General features: G+C 42.4%; 1 protein-coding gene across 1 annotated transcript in view; it reads right to left on the bottom strand.

The window, feature by feature from the left end:
* myo3a (myosin IIIA) overlaps positions 1 to 16,999 on the bottom strand; it is a 391,513-nt gene that overhangs the window by 183,599 nt on the left and 190,915 nt on the right. Inside the window, exons 11-15 of the mRNA XM_072254428.1 lie at positions 12,593 to 12,697; positions 12,389 to 12,472; positions 9,251 to 9,453; positions 6,649 to 6,747; positions 6,114 to 6,225 (exon numbers count right to left, since the gene is read on the bottom strand). Of these exons, the coding sequence (XP_072110529.1) occupies positions 6,114 to 6,225; positions 6,649 to 6,747; positions 9,251 to 9,453; positions 12,389 to 12,472; positions 12,593 to 12,697 (603 nt within the window). The remainder of the gene's footprint in view (positions 1 to 6,113; positions 6,226 to 6,648; positions 6,748 to 9,250; positions 9,454 to 12,388; positions 12,473 to 12,592; positions 12,698 to 16,999) is intronic.

The following is a 16,999-nucleotide window of genomic DNA, read 5'->3' as shown; positions in this document are numbered from 1 at the left end:
TCTTTTGTTTAGCTGACATTGATCATGACACCATGTCAATAGGCTCTCCTTCCTGTACTCTGTCTCAGCAACATTGGAGATTCTGTCCATTACGGTGGAGTCATCTGCAAACTTGCAGACAGTGTTAGAGTAGAATCTGGCATCACAGACGTGACTATAGGGAGCAGATTAAGGGGTTGAGGAAGAAAGTAGGGGGCTAAGGCATTTGATAAGCTGATCGGGCATTAGGAGGCAAATAACACACAGGATCAGAAGGTGGTTGCTGAAAATAGACAGAAGACGTTAAAGGCAGTTATTCAGAGAGGCAAAAAATAAAAGTGACATTATCACAGAGATTCCGTGCATGAACATCTATTGCTCAAAATTTAGACTAACAAATCAAACACTTGTTTACCAATTAACAAAAATCTTAAAAAGTTGCTATAAGACTTGAATTTGCTGATAGGAAACTATCTAAACATATTTCCAGCGAAGAAAGGAGCATGAAGTATTCTACACAATACATTGGTGTTACATACAACAAGATTTGCCTGTTACATACAGCATTGGAAAACAGTTCCCATAATGATAATGTAATTAGGGATGAGGGATTCCAGAAAAATATTCACAGATTTTCAAGGCATTCTATTTTCCTTCAACTCCATTACTCTATTTGGGCGTGGATCCCATGTTTTCATTATTATAGCATCATTAATTGCTCATTTTTAATGAGCTAAGACTATACCTAACAGGAGGACTTTCAATGTATAATGTATGTTCCGCTATTGAATAAGGTCAAGACTGTTCTTTCACTTCCACATCACTTTCTTGTACCGACTCCATAACCCTTGATTCTCTACCTTGAAAATCTATTCATCTCTACCATGAGTATTATCAGTGACCAAACCTATACAGCCTTTTCAGCTGGAGAATTCCAGAGATTCTCTACTGTTACGAGAGCCCTTGACGAGGATGGCTTGGTCCCAAATGTTGGAGTATCTGAGGTTGCGATCAAGACTTGGTCTCAAACAAGATCGAGAAACTGAGCACAAAAGAAATGCTGGACTGAATCACTTTTAGGCTTACAATTGAGCACTGAACCTATGTGTTCCTTAAATGCTCAAATCTTATTACCCAAAACATGATTATCAATTAACAGGTACATCCTAAGCCCTTAAGGAGGCTGTGCCAGCTATCCATACTCCAGCGGATTATAGTGTTTAAATCTCAGGAGCTGGCATGGTTGGGACCCCCACTCCTATGGCTGACTCTTGACAGCCCTGGATGCTCGGAGAGGCAGTGTTGGTAATCATGGATGACAGTCAGATCCAGGATGTCTCTTTCCGGCAACCAGCACCGTTCCTCCGGTCTGAATCCCTCCCAGTCCATGAGGTATTGCTGAATACCTTGAACAGTACACGAGTCCAGAAGTCTTTTCACCAAGAAGACTTCCCCCTCGATAAACCTGGCCGGTGGGGCCAATGGTGGTGGGGCTAAGGAACTGGTGTAGACAGGTTTAAATTTAGAGATGTGGAAGGTGGGGTTAATCTTTAGGTTCTTGGGGAGCTGCAAGGTGTAAGCCACCAGGTTTACTTTTCTCAGTTCTTAAAGAGACCAATGAACTTGGCACCAACTTTCTAGGTTTCACGCAGAGAAGCAAATCATGAGTGGACATCCAGACCTATTGCCCAGGCTTTAATGCGGGTCCTTGTATTGTCCTTCAGTTTGCCTTGGTCTCCACTCTTTCAGTAGAGGCCAGAAAAATCTGTCTTGCCCTCATCCATTTCTTCTTGTAGCATTGGCCAAGATCTTTAATCATAGGGACCCCAATATCGGCTCTTGTTCTAGAAAGAGAGGCGGAGGATAACCAAACTGGCACTAGAACAATGACATCCTGTGTGCTAAGCGCCATAAGGTCTCTGCCCCATCAAATGGTCACACCACTCATCAAGTCTTTCAGAGGCCAGGCACCTTAGGGTATGTTCTAGATTTTGGTTCGTCCACTCCACCCGACCATTGGACTGCTGGTGAAACCCAAAGGAAGGGCTTACTGTTGCCCCTATCAGTTTACAGAAAGCCTTCTAGAAATGTGATGAGAATTGTGGACCACGATCTGAAACAATGTCAACTGGAGATCTATGAACCCTAAAGACTTGGTCCAGATAATCTCGGCCATCTCCGATGTGGAAGGTGGCTGCTCCAAGGCAATGAACACAGGCTTTTGAAAATCGATCAACAACCACCATGATGACTGATTTCCCTTTAGGTGGCAGAAGACCTGTGATAAAGTCCATGGAGATGTGTGTCCAAGGTCTTTTCAGAACTGGCAGAGTGTCTATTCCCCAATGAATTGGTGCTACCATCCTGGCTTGGAGCAAAATGGTGGTAGGCTGTTCCTCTGATTCCGGTTTGTCAGACTGATGGGACAGGGCATCAGGCTTCTGGTCCTTAGACCCCGATCGATAGGTCAGGATTGAACTAAACTGGTTAAAAAACCTGGCCTGCCTGGAATTCAGCCTCTTGGCCTCCTGAACATAGGCCAAGTTCTTATGGTCAATCCAAATGATAAAAGGGTTCTTGGCCCCCTCCAGCTAGTGACACCATTCCTCCAAAGCCAACTTAACCACAAGAAGCTCGATGTCACAGTATCTCTCTACCTGGCAAAGGACACACCTGAGTGCAATTTACTGTCCAAAGGTGATCGCTGAGACAAAATGGCACCTACTCTGGTGTCTGAGGTATCTACTTCTCCAATAAACAGAAGGTCCTGGTTAGAAGAAACCAACATGTGAGCTGTTGTGAATCACTGTTTAAGCTCTGCAAAAGTAGCCTCTGCTTCAGTAGTCCAGACGAAAGTGCCCATGGATTTCTTAGTTAGGGCCATCGGTGGAACTGCCTCAGAGCTGAAGTTTCTGATCAACTTCCAGTAGAAATAGCTCACCCCAGGAATTGTTGGACCTGTTTGATACTAGGTGGTGGTGGCCAGTCTCTGACTGCCTGATCTTGGTAGGGTCCATCTCTAGATTACCAGTACAGCTGATGATGAAATTCAAAAAATGAAACAGTCGTCATATGAAACCCAGACTTCTCCAACTTAACATAAAGTCCATAGTCTAGAAGCCTCTTTAAAATGTCCCTGACGTGAGCAATGTGCTCCTCCATGGACTTGAGATGATTAGGATATTATCCGAGTCGACGAAGTCATACTTAGGGAAAGTGTCCTAAGGCACGTCATTTATATATGCTTGGAAAACAGCTGGGGTGTTCGCAAGGTTGAAGGCCATAATCTAGTATTCATAGTGCCCTGTCAGTGTATGGGATGCCGTCTTCCACTCATTGCCTTCCCTGATATGGACCAAATTGTAGACACTTCAGAAGTTTAATTTTATGAGTACCCTCCCTCCTTGGGATATCTCAAAAGCCGTATTCATAAGAGGAAGGGGTAAAGATTCTTGGTCATAGTGCAGTTTAAACCCCTGTAATCAATTCATGGCCACAAGCTCCCATCTATTTTTTGCATGAGTAAGAAACCTGTGCCAGTGGGTGAGGTGGAGGGCCGAATGAAGCCTGTGGCAAGAGCCACCTTTATATCTTCCACCATGGTGCTTCTCTCTGGGCCTGAGAGCGCATACAATTGACCCCGTGGGGGAGAAGTACAGGCAGCAGGTTTATAGCAGAGTCATAGGGTTGGTCTGGTGGAAGAGTTGAGGCCTTTCCCTTGTTGAATACCTCCTCTAAAGTCCTTGTAAACAGGGGAGATTTTAATGCATTTGGGTGCTGCTATCTCCTGTGGAACTTCCTTCAAGGACGACTCCTGAGACTTCTTTGGTGACAGGGGTGATTCAACGGGATTCAGAGTCCTCTCTCTACGCTCACAAAGTTCACCCATGGAAACAGTGGCCTAATCAGAGTCTGACTCCCCAGGCAATGGCAGCAAGACATTACAGAGGGTTTTTGCACCCCCAGGAATAGGCTTCGAGGATCAGCGTAAAAGAGTCTTTCCCTTCCTTGTGACAAGGCGGTCTGTTCCCTTCCAATTAGCAGCAAGTCTCCTGGACTGCTCAGGCCTATCCTTGGTCTTCTCCTGACCTAGAAATTCCCTCTCTCTACCTCCTGGGGGTTCCTATTAGACTGTGTCAAGCACATTGGCCAGAACCTGATTTTCTGCTCTTGAAGACTGGACTACGTCTCCAGAAGGCCTCAGGTTCCCTGGCATCAAAGCCTGTCCCTTTATTGGTCATTGATCACGAGAGAGTCTGGGTGTCGGAACACCACACTGTAAACAAAGCCTCTTACAATGACTGAACCAGGCAATGATTCACCCCTCTCTCCAGTATCCTCAGGTACCCTTGGGGCAGCTATAGGTACTCGATGATCAGGGGTATGAGTGGAAAGTCAATAATGTAGAAATAAATGTCCTCCACATGATCCTCTATCCTCATCTGCAACACCGCAGTCTGTTGCTAGATCTGCCTGGAAGCTAGAGGTTGGCTGTCCAAGACAGTAGTGGGCAAGAATGGGTCCAACTCTCGAATCGATGGGCAGTTCCTAAACCCAAAAAATTACCCTCTGCCCCCAAGTCCACAAAAGCCATGATCGGCCTTAAGTTCTTACCCAAGTGGACTTTGCCTTCAGTATGAACCAGAATATTTGGGATTGGCATAGTGGCCGCTACTGTCACAGTCCTCCCAACACTGGATCGTCTTAGCAGTTCCCCAGGTGGCTGCAGTTTGGGACATTTGGCCCACAGGCAACCTGCTTCCCTGCAGTAAAAACAGAAACTGTGACTCTGACACTGGGACCTCGCATTGGTAGAGAGTCTAGTGCAACCAACCTGCATTGGTTCGACTGGATCTTGAGCAGGCGACAGGCGACAGACATGGTCCGAGGTTGGGGGGGTGGAACCATGGTGTGTAGGAACAGGGCTTAGACCAGCTCTCTTTGATCTTTTGAAGTTGCCCCCCTTTTGCTCAACTAGACGATTATCGAGACAGATTGATAAGTTCTCTGCTGGCTCTCCAAAGGTGAGGGTATTCTTCAGTTTGTCTCAGAGTCTGTGGTGGTATAGAGTGGCCAAGGCCCCCCCGTTCCAACCACTTTCCAGTGCCGAGGTCTGAAATTTGATCTCATCGTTGGCTGCTGACCGTCCCTCTGTCGAATCTTCATCAGGCAGTCTGAGGCTCAGGTGGCTCCAGCGGGGTGATGAAACACCTTGGTCATGGAGGCCATGAATTCCTTTGAATCTGGGCAGAGCTCTGACCTGCATTTCCATTGCATGTGGCCCAAGCCAGGGCTCTTCCAGTTGGGGGAGAGATAATGAAGGCCATTTTCCCTCACTCCAAAGGGAACTAGGATGGCTGAAGTTCTAATACCAATGAGCATTGAATGAGGAAGCTGCGGCAAGAGCCCAGGTTACAGTCTAACCTCTCCGGGGTTAGAAGATGTATGGCTCTGGAGCAGGTTCTCCTCCTTGCAAAAGTTGATCAATGGCTACCTGGAGGTTATGAATCTCCAGGCTCTGTCTGTAAATATCTTCATTGTGGCTGGTCACAGCAGATGATAGACTCTAATAACCCATTGCATCCATATTGGCTCAATCGTCCTATGACAAGAGACCTTGACAAGGATGACTGGACCCAAATACTGGAGTCTCCGAGGCTGGGACCGAGACACAGTCTCAACCGGGATCAAGAAATTGAGCACAAAACAAACACTAGACAAAATCACTGGTAGCCTTATAATTGATCACTGAACCTATGTTCAGGAGTTCCTTAAGTACTCAATTCTTGGTGCCCAAAACATGATTACCAATTAACGGGAACATCCTAAGTTCTTAGGGAGGCCACACCAGCTACCTGTACTCTGGAGAGTTAAAGCGCTTAAATCTCGGAAGCTTCCGTGGTTGGGAGCATCTCTTAACAACTACCTATGGAAAAAGTTCTCTTTATCTCTGTATTGAATGCCTGACCCTTGACCTTTAATCTGTTCTTGACCCTTGGTTCTATCAGTTCCACATCTGCTGTGTTAAGTTCCCTAACAGTTTTATGGGTGGCAAATGATATCATCTCCCATTCTACTTTGGAGGATGCAGTAGCAGTAGCAGAATGTGTATAAAGTGGGTTATACATTCTCACCTCGACAGTGAAGCCAATAACTTTGAAGCACTGTTCAAGAGCTTCAAACTGGCTTTTGTAGAAAAAGTTGTTTACTATTTCTTCCACCGTTATTTTCTCATCTTGCAGATATCTAAGAGATGTCAAAAAGGCATAGTGTTCAAAACGGATACAAATTTAGAAAAAGAACAAAGATAAGATTGAGTAAACATTTTGAACATATATTGGTGTAAATACACTACAAAAATAGTTCTGATATCTCAGTTTATGTTCTAAATATAGATTATTTCTTGTTTGGGGGATCATATACAGTCCGGTGGTACATTAAACAGAAACACTGGAAGATTTAGAGAGGCATGGTCCATACCTGTGACCCATAGATAAAGTCACCTAACAAGCACAAATAAAGTAAGCCTCATTATCTTTGCTGCTAGAATGTTTTCACGCAGTGCATTTTCCATTTGTTAGGTAATCAAATCACAATAAATCACACCACTGTTATGAGAACATCTTTTTATTTCAAGCTTAGTGTTAGAGTCTCAATTTACAAAATTACCTTGGAGGTTGTCCCTTGGATAATTTATAATGAGCAAGTTTGTCTTTCTGCGCCAGACCAGCATAGATATAGTAGAAAATATGGAAATTCTTCTCACCCCTGTAAAATAATTAAACCACGAGAGAACATTATAAAATCCTATTTTCTCTTTTTCCACTGGGTCTCCTCACCATTCCTTTTCTTCATGCTTTACCTTTTTCTCCTATAAAATCCCATCATCTTCAATGCTTTTTTACTTCCACCAATTACCTGTCAGTTTCTGACACCATTCCCACTCTCTCTATCCCTCAATGTTCTATCATCCCCTCACCTGAATCCACATATCATCTGTCAGCTTATGTTCCATCCCTCCACCTTTTTCTGCTGCTTCACTCTCCCTTTTCTCAGCTCAGGCAAAAGCACTTGACAGAAAGCAATCACTGTCCAGTTCACTCCATAGATGCTGCCTGACCCTCTGAGTTACTCCAAACTTGTGTGTTGCTGTAGAATCATAGAATGGTAATAAGCACAGGAGGCTATTCAGCCTTTTGAGGACCCCAAGTTGTCCCAATGTGTACCCTTTCCCTGTGGCCCAGAACTTGATGATGGTGAGGTCAATATGGGTGAGGTTGATGTTCTGGAGCATGTTGATATTAAGGGAGAGGACGTGTTGGAGTTGTTAAAATATATTAGGACGGATAAATCCCCGGGGCCTGATGGAATATTCCCCAGGCTGCTCCACGAGGTGAGGGAGGAGATTGCTGAGCCTCTGGCTAGGATCTTTATGTCCTCGTTGTCCATGGGAATGGTACTGGAGGATTGGAGGGAGGGAAATGTTGTCCCCTTGTTCAAAAAAGGTAGTAGGGATAGTCCGGGTAATTATAGGCCAGTGAGCCTTACGTCTGTGGTGGGAAAGCTGTTGGAAAAGATTCTTAGAGATAGGATCTATGGGCCTTTAGAGAATGATGGTCTGATCAGGGACTGTCAGCATGGCTTTGTGAAGGGCAGATCGTGTCTAACAAGCCTGATAGAGTTCTTTGAGGAGGTGATCAGGCATATAGATGAGGGTAGTGCAGTGGATGTGATCTATATGGATTTTAGTAAGGCATTTGACAAGGTTCCACATGCTAGGCTTATTCAGAAAGTCAGAAAGCATGGGATCCAGGGAAGTTTGGCCAAGTGGATTCAGAATTGGCTCACCTGCAGAAGGCAGAGGGTCATGGTGGAGGGAGTACATTAGGATTGGAGGGTTGTGACTAGTGGTGTCCCACAACGATCTGTTCTGGGACCTCTACTTTTCGTGAATTTTATTAACGACCTGGATGTGGGGGTAGAAGGGTGGGTTGGCAAGTTTGCAGATGACACAAAGGTTGGTGGTGTTGTAGATAGTGTAGAGGATTGTTGAAGATTGCAGAGAGACATTGATAGGATGCAGAAGTGGGCTGAGAAGTGGCAGATGGAGTTGAACCTGGAGAAGTGTGAGGTGGTACACTTTGGAAGGACAAACTCCAAGGAAGAGTACAAAGTAAATGGCAGGATACTTGGTAGTGTGGAGGAGCAGAGGGATCTCGGGGTACATGTCCACAGATCCCTGAAAGTTGTCTCACAGGTAGATAGGGTAGTTAAGAAAGCTTATGGGGTGCTGGCTTTCATAAGTCGTGGGATAAAGTTTAAGAGTCACGAGGTAATGATGCAGCTCTATAAAACTCTGGTTAGGCCACACTTGGAGTACTGTGTCCAGTTCTGGTCGCCTCACTATAGGAAGGATGTGGAAGCATTGGAAAGGGTACAGAGGTGATTTACCAGGGTGCTGCCTGGTTTAGAGAGTATGCATTATGATCAGAGATTAAGGGAGCTAGGGCTTTACTGTTTGGAGAGAAGGAGGATGAGAGGAGACATGATAGAGGTGTACAAGATAATAAGAGGAATAGATAGAGTGGATAGCCAGCGCCTCTTCCCCAGGGCACCACTGCTCAATACAAGAGGACATGGCTTTAAGGTAGGGGGTGGGAAATTCAAGGGGGGATATTAGAGAAAGGTTTTTCACTCAGAGAGTGGCTGGTGCGTGGAATACACTGCCTGAGTCAGTGGTGGAGGCAGATACACTAGTGAAACTTAAGTGACTACTAGACAGGTACATGGAGGAATTTAAGGTGGGGGTTATATGGGAGGCAGGGTTTGAGGGTCGGCACAACATTGTGGGTTGAAGGGCCTGTACTGTGCTGTACTGTTCTATGTTCTAATGAGTAATGATCCAATTCTATTGAGGGCACAATTGAATGCTCCTCTACCATACTTAGTCATTGCATTCCAGGAGAAATCTGCCCACAAGGTATGAAGGTTTTACTTTTGGCTCTTTTGCTAATTGCCTGAAGACTATGTCATTTTGTTCTCCACAGCAAATCATTGCCTTCCATGTACTCTGCCTAGAGATCTTATAATTATGAACATGCTTATCACAACTCTGTTCAGCCTTCTTTGCCTCGAGGAGAACAATCACAACTTTTCCTATTAACTGTGTACAGACCTTAATCACTTGGAGAATAATTTTGTTTGAAGCACATTTAACTGAGATGCTGAAAGCTTATGAAAAACATTAGCAAAGGTTTATTTCAATACTCACGGGGCTTGGTGGATGACTCTTGATTTTTCAAGCAGGTACTCTGAGATCTGAGCTCCCATGACCTTCCCTCCACTGGTGAACCTCATTTCCAAATACTTGCCAAACCTACTGGAGTTATTGTTGATTACTGTGCAGGCATTTCCAAATGCTTCAAGCAGGTTATTCACCTGTAGAATCTTCTCCTGTAGCAACCTGTTATTGGTCTGTAAGATATTCTGTAAATTAATTACTCCAAAAATTCTTAGCAGCAGATTGAATAAAAATATTTTTCTCAGCTTATTTCTGAACCTTTTCTTAATTTTTCCCATGTGTTGATAACCCAACTTGAATTATTCCCCTTCAAGTAGCAGAGTGTAGAAACGGATATCCCTACAGCTATCACTAAATTTGCTTCATCTCAGTAGCAACAAAACACTGAAGTAGCATTTGTCTCTAGAACAGGAAAAGAAATGATAAGGAGCTTCATAGAGCTGTAATAATAATAAAAGCATATCATATAAGATTTACTAATGCATAGCTGCATTCCTTATACCCAACTGAGGCAAGGAAAGGTTTTGCCATCGAACTTATCAAGTTAAAAAATCTCAGCTAGAGTAAACGGATTATTATCTTAGAATTTTTATTTATCTAGATTTTCATTTCATGTCTCTATATGAAAAATTAGTATGAGTCAGTTTGAGTTTTGTCCCATGTGATTTTATATATTATCATCATCAGGTGCCGTGCCCAGTTTGAGCTTTGACTGCCATGGCCCACACACTCCTGTTTCGGGTCAAGTGGATCAGTTCATTGGTATTCGTTTCCAGTTCTCTGGCTGCTGTCTCCATCATCATTTGTCTTTGTCTTCCTCTTGCTTTCTTCCCTTCAATCTTTCCCATAATTACCGTGCATTCTGACTCCTCTTTCCTAATCACATGTCCAATGAAGTTACATTGCCTTTTCATGATCTCATACATTATTTCTCTTTTTGTGTTTGCTCTGTTCATGACATCCTCATTAGATAGTCATTTCATCCATGATATTCTTTGCATCATCCTCAAAAGCCACATCTCTGCTGCTTCAATTCGTTTCCTCATGTTACTAGATATTGTCCAACATTCTGAGCCATATAACATAACTGGATAAACGTAACATTTCAGTACTCTGAGGAGGGTTGTCATGCCTAGTTTAGTATTGGTCAGTATACTCTTCATTCTAGTAAAGGTGTCTTTTGCCATCCCTATTCTTCTTTTGATGTCCAAGTCGCACCTGCCATCTGATGTCACCCAGCTTCATAAGTAGCAAAAGTTCTGTACTTGTTTTATGTCTTCCCCGTTTATTCTCAGCCTGCAGATAGGATTCTCCTTCTTCTTGGATATCACCATACATTCTGTCTTTTTGCAATTAACACAGTGTCATCTGCATATCTGAAATTATTGATGTTTTCACCGCCAACTTTGATTCCCAAGATGTCTCTTTTTTTTTGTAATATTGTTTCACTGTACACATGAAATAAATCAGGGGAGGAAACACACCCTTGTCTAACGCCTCTCTTGATTTTCGTAAACTGACTCACTTCTCCATCTATTCTTACAGCGGCAGTTTGTTCCCAGTACAGATTTCTGATTAGTTGGAGGTCTTTTGAATCTAGATCTGGAGTTTTCTGTAATATTTCAAATAACTTATATATTAGTGTCTTCGATCATCTACGTTTATGAAAATGTCTTGGTCACTTACGGAAATTGCTGAATATTTATAAGCACCTGTGGAAACACACTGTAAGAGCGATCAATTGGCTTCAGAAGGGAAAATATAAACAGGAAAGAGACCAAAGAGAAAGTATTTTTTCATTCATTACTTTCCTGAAAAAAATTGATTTATTTAAAAAAAATTAAATGGGACATTAAGAGATAATAGTTGTTTTATATACATTGGGTTTAAATTGTTAACATGCATGGAAAACCTTGTGGTAGGATGCAGTGAATTTTAACCTTCCACACTTAGGGTTTTCTAGTACCATAGACAATCAGCTAGCCACCTCACCTCATTGCCCAGAGATTCAGTGGTTTCCCAACCAATGGTTTAAAGATGATAAGAAAGCAACAAAGCAGTTGCAAAAACGAAGGATTATTGCAAAGTTCTACTAGAAATTGTGTCTTGTATTCCGTCATTGATACTGTAATGTTGCTAAGATTGGTGCTGTGACCATAACTTTGTTGTACCATCAGGAAACCCTGATAGAAATGTAAACGACAGGAATTCTGCAGATGCTGGAAATTCAAACAACACACATCAAAGTTGTTGGTGAATGCAGCAGGCCAGGCAGCATCTCTAGGAAGAGGTACAGTCAACGTTTCAGGCCGAGACCCTTCGTCAGGACTAACTGAAGGAAGAGTTAGTAAGAGATTTGAAAGTGGGAAATCTCTTACTAAACCTTCCTTCAGTTAGTCCTGACGAAGGGTCTCGGCCTGAAACATCGACTGTACCTCTTCCTGGAGATGCTGCCTGGCCTGCTGCATTCACCAGCAACTTTGATGTGTGTTGCCTGATAGAAACGTTGCAGGTTGACATTTAAGGTTAGACTTGCATCTAAAACCGCAATTAGTTCTAAGATCAATACTCTGTTTACCAGGACTGAATGTGACATATTGATTCATCAATATCCTTAGATCAGCAATTCTGCATGATTAGACTGAAAAATATATTCCAATTCTGCAAATTAGAATCCAGTGTCCTGTGTAACAGGAATGTACATGAATGTGTTTGTTTGCAGCACAGAAGCTGCCTATTATACTCCAGTTCTGTAATCATGTGTTATTCAACATCTGAAATGGAATCAAATTTCAGATGAAATCTAATGCACAACTGGTTATTTGCTGTATGTTTACATTGCCTATGTAGAGTACATTGCTCCTCCTTTATACCAGTATTAATTTATACAATATAGTCAATGGATTACAATGTAGAAGAGGGTTTGAGTCTTTGTAAACTAAATGGGCAGGAATACCACAGATAGGGTGCATTGCCAGATTTGCAAATGCCCTACATTGCTCTCCACTGATGCGCTGAATCTGATAGCTTTCCCAATAGCTGGGTTAGGTTAAAATCTCACCCTCTCACCCCTCATGCAAGCTGTGATTTATCTGAAGAATACGGTACCTTTCCAAGGACAGTGAGTTGCTCTACTAAAAAGTGGGTACTTTCAGTCTTTCCCGCACCACTCTCTCCACTGATCACAATGCACTGAGACAGATAAGGAAGACACATTAGTTGCTGCAGAGAGATACTGACATCACAAATGGCATGAAGAGAACAGAAGACATAAAATTGCACAAGGTGTATTTGTTGTAGAATTACAGATACCTGATCTGAATTGTAAATGATCATAGCCTGGTAGGCAATGTCTGCCACAGCAAAGATGTGGGGCGCATTGGCTGTCCGCTTTGCTCCAACATACAGCCTGGAATGCTGTTAACAACAAAATAGAGAAGAGTGACACTTGTCTGTACCAGTTTTCCTGGATGATACTGGGAATGGAATCAAGTGAACAGATGATTATTATTAGTTACTATTTAATGATTTGATGCAAATAACTGAAAGTCAAACAAACACAAATTCCTTTATTCATTAAAAATAAACAGTACAGGTGCAGGCAGGCCAGTCTATCCCATTTGTCTATCGTGACATTATCCCACTTCATTTATTCATATTGAAATATCCTTGTTTTTCTCTTTCATGTATTTATTTGGCTTCCTCTTGAATACAAATTCCAAATGCAATTAGTGTTTGTTCTCAATTAATGAATTTATTACAATATTTTCATTTCCACTGAAAGAAAACATACCCATATATTCCAACACCACTACAAAATGTCTGCACTCATATCTACTGTGATGACATACTTCGACATGACCAAAGTTTAATGGGTCACATGACCAGAGTTTAATGAAAGCATGACTGTGGTATTGTGGGTCAGGACCAACATGGAAGCAGAGAAAGACACATGGCCCTAAAATAACCTTATTCTGCATGTGGTCCAAGAGGCGCACACAGTAATTGTTCTTTCAAAAATTTGTTTAATATAATGTTGTTGAGGTGCCTTCATATGATTAATGTGATAAGTTTAAGTGATTTATTTGATTTCAGCACACTTCTGATGTGCTAACTTGTTTGGGCCTGTTTATTGGCAGACACTAGCTTGAGAGACTTTAAAAGACTGAGAGATGTATGTTTCAAACTTTTATGTCCTTTATTTTCTTGTAGTTTTCACAGTGTCTACTGAAGAAAGAGAGAGAGAGACAGAAATAAAAATAAATCTTCAAGGACATCTGCATGTTGCATGGCCATTATTTCATTGGACCAGTGCAGTTACACAAGGGCCTGGACCCGCTGCAATTTGCCTGTTGCCACAGTAGGTCTACAGCTCAGGCGCCATCTATAAATTTGCCAATGACAGGACTATTGTTGGCAGAATTTCAGATGATGATGAGGAGGCACACAGGAGTGAGGTAGATCAGTTGGCTGAGTGGTGTTACAACAACAACACTGGTGTTGCATTCAATGTCAGTAAGACCATGGAACTGATTATGGACTCCAGGAAGGGAAAGTTGAGAGAACACACACCAGTCCTTATCTAGGGGTCGGTAGTGGAAAGGGTGAGCAATTTCAAGTTCCTGGGTGTCAACCTCTCTGAGGATCTATCCTGAGTCCAACATAATGATGCAATTATAAAGAAGGCACAACAGCAGCTATATTTCATTAGGAAACTTGGCATGTAGAGACCACTCTACCTGGTTGCATCACTGTCTGGTATGGAGGGGCCATTGCACAGGATCAGAAAAAGATGCAGAATGTTACAAGCTCAGCCAGCTCCATAATGGGCAATATCCACTCCAGCAACAAGGACATCTTCAAAAGGCCATGCCTCAAAAAGATGGCATCCTCTGCAATTCTTCTGTTCATTTTTGCATCAATAAGATGATTGTTCAAAGTCCAAAATCAGCAGGGTGCTGGTGAGTTAATGCTGCTCCATGATGACATTTTCTACCACTTAGACCATAATTGGGAGTAAAATGGATGATAATTCAGCTGGATTGTATTTGTCCTGAGTATCACACTCAGAATGCTGGAGGAACTCAGCAGACCTAAGGAGAGGAGTTAACAGTCGATGTTTCCGGCCAAGACCCTTTGCCTGGACTGGAAAGGAAGGGGGAAGAATCCAGAAGAATGAGGGGAAGGTGAAGCCAGGTGAAGTGGAAGGTGGGTGGATGGGGGACGGGTGAATGAATGGAGAAGCTTGGAGTTGATAGGTGGAAAAGGTGAAGAGCTAAAGAATAAAGAAACTGATAGGAGCAGACAGAAGACCATGGGGGAAAGAAAAGCAGGACAGGTACTGGAGGGAGGTGACAGTTAGGTGAGAAGAAGAGAAAGGGTAAGAGGGGAGCCAGAATAGGGAATAAAAAAGATGTGGGGGAGGAGAAAATACCAGAAGGTAGAGAAATTAATATTCATTCCTGTCCTGTTGTTTTCTAAATAGGGCAGTCCTAGGCAATTTTCTGCAACTTGAGAATATGCCAGCATTATAACAAACTGGAACAGCTTAGGAGGAGTCATGGTTATTTCCAGCCTGAAAGTATTCAGCACCAGAGATGGGATGTGTTCTACTGCATGCTGCTTCCATTATTTAGTGTGCTTTTGCTGCAGCTTTGATGGGGCAGCCCCTCAGTTGAGATAGGTACTCCTGATGCTGCTTCAAATACACTCTACTGAGACAGGGCAGGTGCTTGGTGTGATGAAAATCAACAAGTGAGCAAAGTGGATGAAAGAGATTGATGGATTAACAAAATCCAAAATTGTTGAGGTCTCACATCAAGCTTCATGCAGAAGGGGATTCACTATTGCCCACATGTTTCATGGTTCCATTACTGCCAGGCCTAATGCAGACTATCAAGAAGCTGCTAGCAATGATTCTGATAATACAAACATTACTTTCCTCTGATGTTCTAAAGCATATTTTTCTGAATGCAACACTATAATGAAAGAAGCATTAGAACGAAATGCCCTTCATCCTTCTTATATTATTTTACTTTTATTTAGAGATACAGTGCAGAGTGGGTCCCTCCAGCTCTTTAAGCCATGCCTCCCCAGCAACCCCCACAACCTCAATTAACCCGAATTTAATTACAGGACAATTTATAATGACCAATTCACCTGTATATTGTTGGAATGTGGGAGGAAACCGAAATATTTGGAGAAAACCGCTGTATTCCATTGACAGGACGTAAAGTATCTTATAGAACGGTGCTAGAATTGAACCCTGAAATGCCCCAGACTGTAATAATGTTGCACTATCTGCTATGTTACTGTGGTGCTGAACCCCATATTCTCTGTGAACGCAAAACTCAATCAATTTCAGTCTTGAATGTATTCAATAACAGACCTCGTCATTTGGTGTGGAGAATTTCAATGAATTTCCCATGGTTTGAATGTATACTCTATCTGAACTCTGCTTCAAATATCGAACCCCTTTTCCTCAGATTATACCTTCTTGTTCTAGCCTGTCCAACCAAAGGAAACAATCTTGCAGGATTGCTCTTATCAAACCCCAAACATTTTGAATAAGATCATCCACAACTGAATTAATACCAACACATTCTATTTAATGCTATAGGATGCTTGGAGATTAATCCCTAAAATGATCAGACTTCATGAGAGCAGCAAAATGTGCCCTGGAAATTTTCCAGAAATAATCTTTGTTGTCATGTTCTATACGTGTAAAACTTAGAAAGATTATTGACCAACTGGAGATTGATGGAGTTTGGGATCTTGGTCTTGAGATCTAGGGATGTTTCTGGTCATGGTTTTACAGCCCAGAAACAGGCTCTTTAGTTACCATATCTACATTGACCATCAAGCACCCATTTACATTCTACATTTTCCCCTCTCACATCACCATTAACTTCACCACTTCAATTTCAACCACATTATTCTCCAGTCATTGATCAGCACAAGGAGAAGGTTATGTGGTCAGTTAACTCATCAACCAGCATGTCTTTGGCATGAGGGAGGAAACTATGTAAAGCAAACCCATCACTCACATTTGTCATGAAGTTTGTTCTTCTGATATGCCAGAAGGCCGAATTCTGTTCCTATGTCTTATGGTTTTACATTTAAAGAGGAATTTGATAGGCTCTTGATTAGTAAGGGCTCAAAGACTTTGGGATAAGGACAGGAGAATAGGGTTGAGGGGGTTAATAAATCCGCCACGATGGAATAGCGGAGCAGACTAATCTCTTATGGTCTTATTTATAGAACATGCAAGCTGCGCACACATACAACACAGAAGATTGGGATCTAACCTGTAAGAAAACAGTGCTAACCATTGAATCACTGTGACACTCTAACACCGACAGAGGCTCCCTTTCTTTCCATTATCAACAGGAAAAAATCGTATTTCGTGCAATTCAGGTTTTGGCCATCCTTCATATTAGTTTTACAAACATGATGGAAGTGAGCCTAACCTTCAAGTTTGGATGCACCCTAGCTAAATCAATCCCTGTGGTGTTTCTGCATCCAGAAACTGAAGTGGATGTTTTGGGCAACAGGGTACTAATTTTTTGAATCATGACTGTTTGTCGAAGAATTCAAGGGTTGAGAACGATTTGAAAAAGTTATTTTTGTTTTTATGGAGAAATTGTACTTCTGTCCGAGCTGGAGGATGTCCCGCACTGCCAGCAAACCTGTTTCATATTTCCACCCTTGCTATTTTAA

This window comes from Mobula birostris, chromosome 3, assembly GCF_030028105.1.
Source record: "Mobula birostris isolate sMobBir1 chromosome 3, sMobBir1.hap1, whole genome shotgun sequence".
Classification (NCBI taxonomy): Eukaryota; Metazoa; Chordata; class Chondrichthyes; order Myliobatiformes; family Myliobatidae; genus Mobula; species Mobula birostris.
Note: the sequence above shows the minus strand (reverse complement) of the source record. Positions and strands in the feature narration are given on the sequence as shown.